The following is a 1,635-nucleotide window of genomic DNA, read 5'->3' as shown; positions in this document are numbered from 1 at the left end:
CTGCGCTGCTCCTGGAGGGCCCCATCCAGACGCAGCTCAATGAAGAGGCGCCGCAGCTCTGCCAACTGCCGGTCATGCCGGTCCACTGAGGACAAAACAAGACGGGTACAACGACATCAGTGGCAGCACCTCAGGGACCTCCATGCATGGGGCTGGACACAGTAACCAGGATGACCACCCCAAGCCTCCCACGCATACCATGGCCACAGACACCTGGGCCATGGGCACACCCTGTGACACCCACGTCCCATCTGTCACCAGCCACCTGGGGGCCGCCTCACCCCTGGCTGGGTCGTTCCCACCTGAGATGCGGAGGTCCTGCAGTGCCTCCTCCACAGTGGTGAGCCTTCGGGCCACATCTGCCCCACGTGCTGGTGACACCAGCTGACGGGACGGTCCCGGCCCTGCAGGGACAGGACACCCAGTCACAGCTCCGACCCTCTGCTGTGTGTGCCAGGGGCTCTGCAGGGACTACACACCCAGGCACCCACACTGTGGTGTCCACCAGGTCTCCAGGGGGTTTCACATACCTGGATCACACTCAGGGGCCGAACTGATAACCACGGCGGAACCGGCCGTGGCCACCGCTGCCTCCTCCGCCGCCGCTGGGCCACCTGCTGGAAAGACCACAGCTGTAACCCGGCATGCCACACCGTTGAAGCCTGCTGTGCCACTGTGGCCCGTTTAGGGGTAGGTTCCAGGGGACCACCAGTGCGGCCCCCGTGACTCATGGGTCCCATGTCCGGCCATGTGGACGTGGGCGACGGGTGTGGATGGGCCTAGGAGTACCGCTGGCAATGGCAGTGCATCCTAGCCAAGCCCCTGTCTCATCGGCAGCCCGCACTCCACAGGGCCCGTGTCCCCTAGAGGCGCACAGTGACCACAGACGCACCCAACACGCCCAACCAGGCCAGCTCCCCTGGCCCCATTACGCTCCATGTCTCGACCGCTCGGACCTCCTGCATATGTCCAGACGGCCAACGGCCCCCCCTCACCTGCGTGGGGCCCTCCACCATGGGGCGGGGAATCCGGCGGGGAGCTCAGCACAACTGGATCTATGGGGACAGGAAGCAATCACCCATGAGGTGGCTGTGCACCTATGCCCATGCACAGCACTCACTGGGCAGCATGGGTGTGTCGTCGCCTGTGGGGCCCTGGCCCATACTCCCATGTCTGCTGGGCTGCCAGGGGCACCACCACCACAGGCCACCAGGGCGGTCCAGGGGCCATGGCACCGGGCGCTGGTTGGCAGGTGGCCAGCTGTGGCCGTCCTGCAGGACCACGTGCCACTGAGCAAGCTACCCCCCATGACTCACCTTGTTCCCTTGGGTGGCGGCCTGGCACAGCCGCACCAGCCGCTTGTCCCTCGCCAGCAGGGGAGCCCACCCTGACCCGCCTCGCACGTGGCCGCCCTGTGGGTGAGACCACAAAGCAGATGGCGTCACATGGCCAGGCAATGGGAAGGGGTGGGTGGGGGGGGGTACTCACGGTTAGGGGTCCTATGGCGCCATCCAGGCCGGCCGCCCTGCTGCCACAGGGCACGGAGAAGGTTGAATCTGGGAGGGCGCTCCCCCCTTGGAGGGATGCCCTCCCAGTCTTCGAGCGCCTCAAAAAAGGCAGCCTTCTCCCGCTTGA

At 66.1% G+C, this 1,635-nt stretch overlaps 1 protein-coding gene across 1 annotated transcript in view; it reads left to right on the top strand.

Moving 5' to 3' along the window:
- The first annotated feature begins 1,228 nt into the window (after positions 1–1,228).
- The window catches only part of LOC107112083 (phospholipase A2 inhibitor and Ly6/PLAUR domain-containing protein-like), a 14,765-nt gene continuing 14,358 nt past the window's right edge, over positions 1,229–1,635 (top strand). Inside the window, exon 1 of the mRNA XM_015413153.1 lies at positions 1,229–1,244. Within this exon, the coding sequence (XP_015268639.1) occupies positions 1,229–1,244 (16 nt within the window). The remainder of the gene's footprint in view (positions 1,245–1,635) is intronic.

The sequence above is a fragment of the Gekko japonicus genome, unplaced genomic scaffold (assembly GCF_001447785.1).
Source record: "Gekko japonicus isolate JY-2015 unplaced genomic scaffold, Gekko_japonicus_V1.1 scaffold4664, whole genome shotgun sequence".
NCBI lineage: Eukaryota > Metazoa > Chordata > Lepidosauria > Squamata > Gekkonidae > Gekko > Gekko japonicus.
The sequence above is the reverse complement of the archived record's forward strand: the minus strand, read 5'-3'. Positions and strand labels throughout refer to the sequence as shown.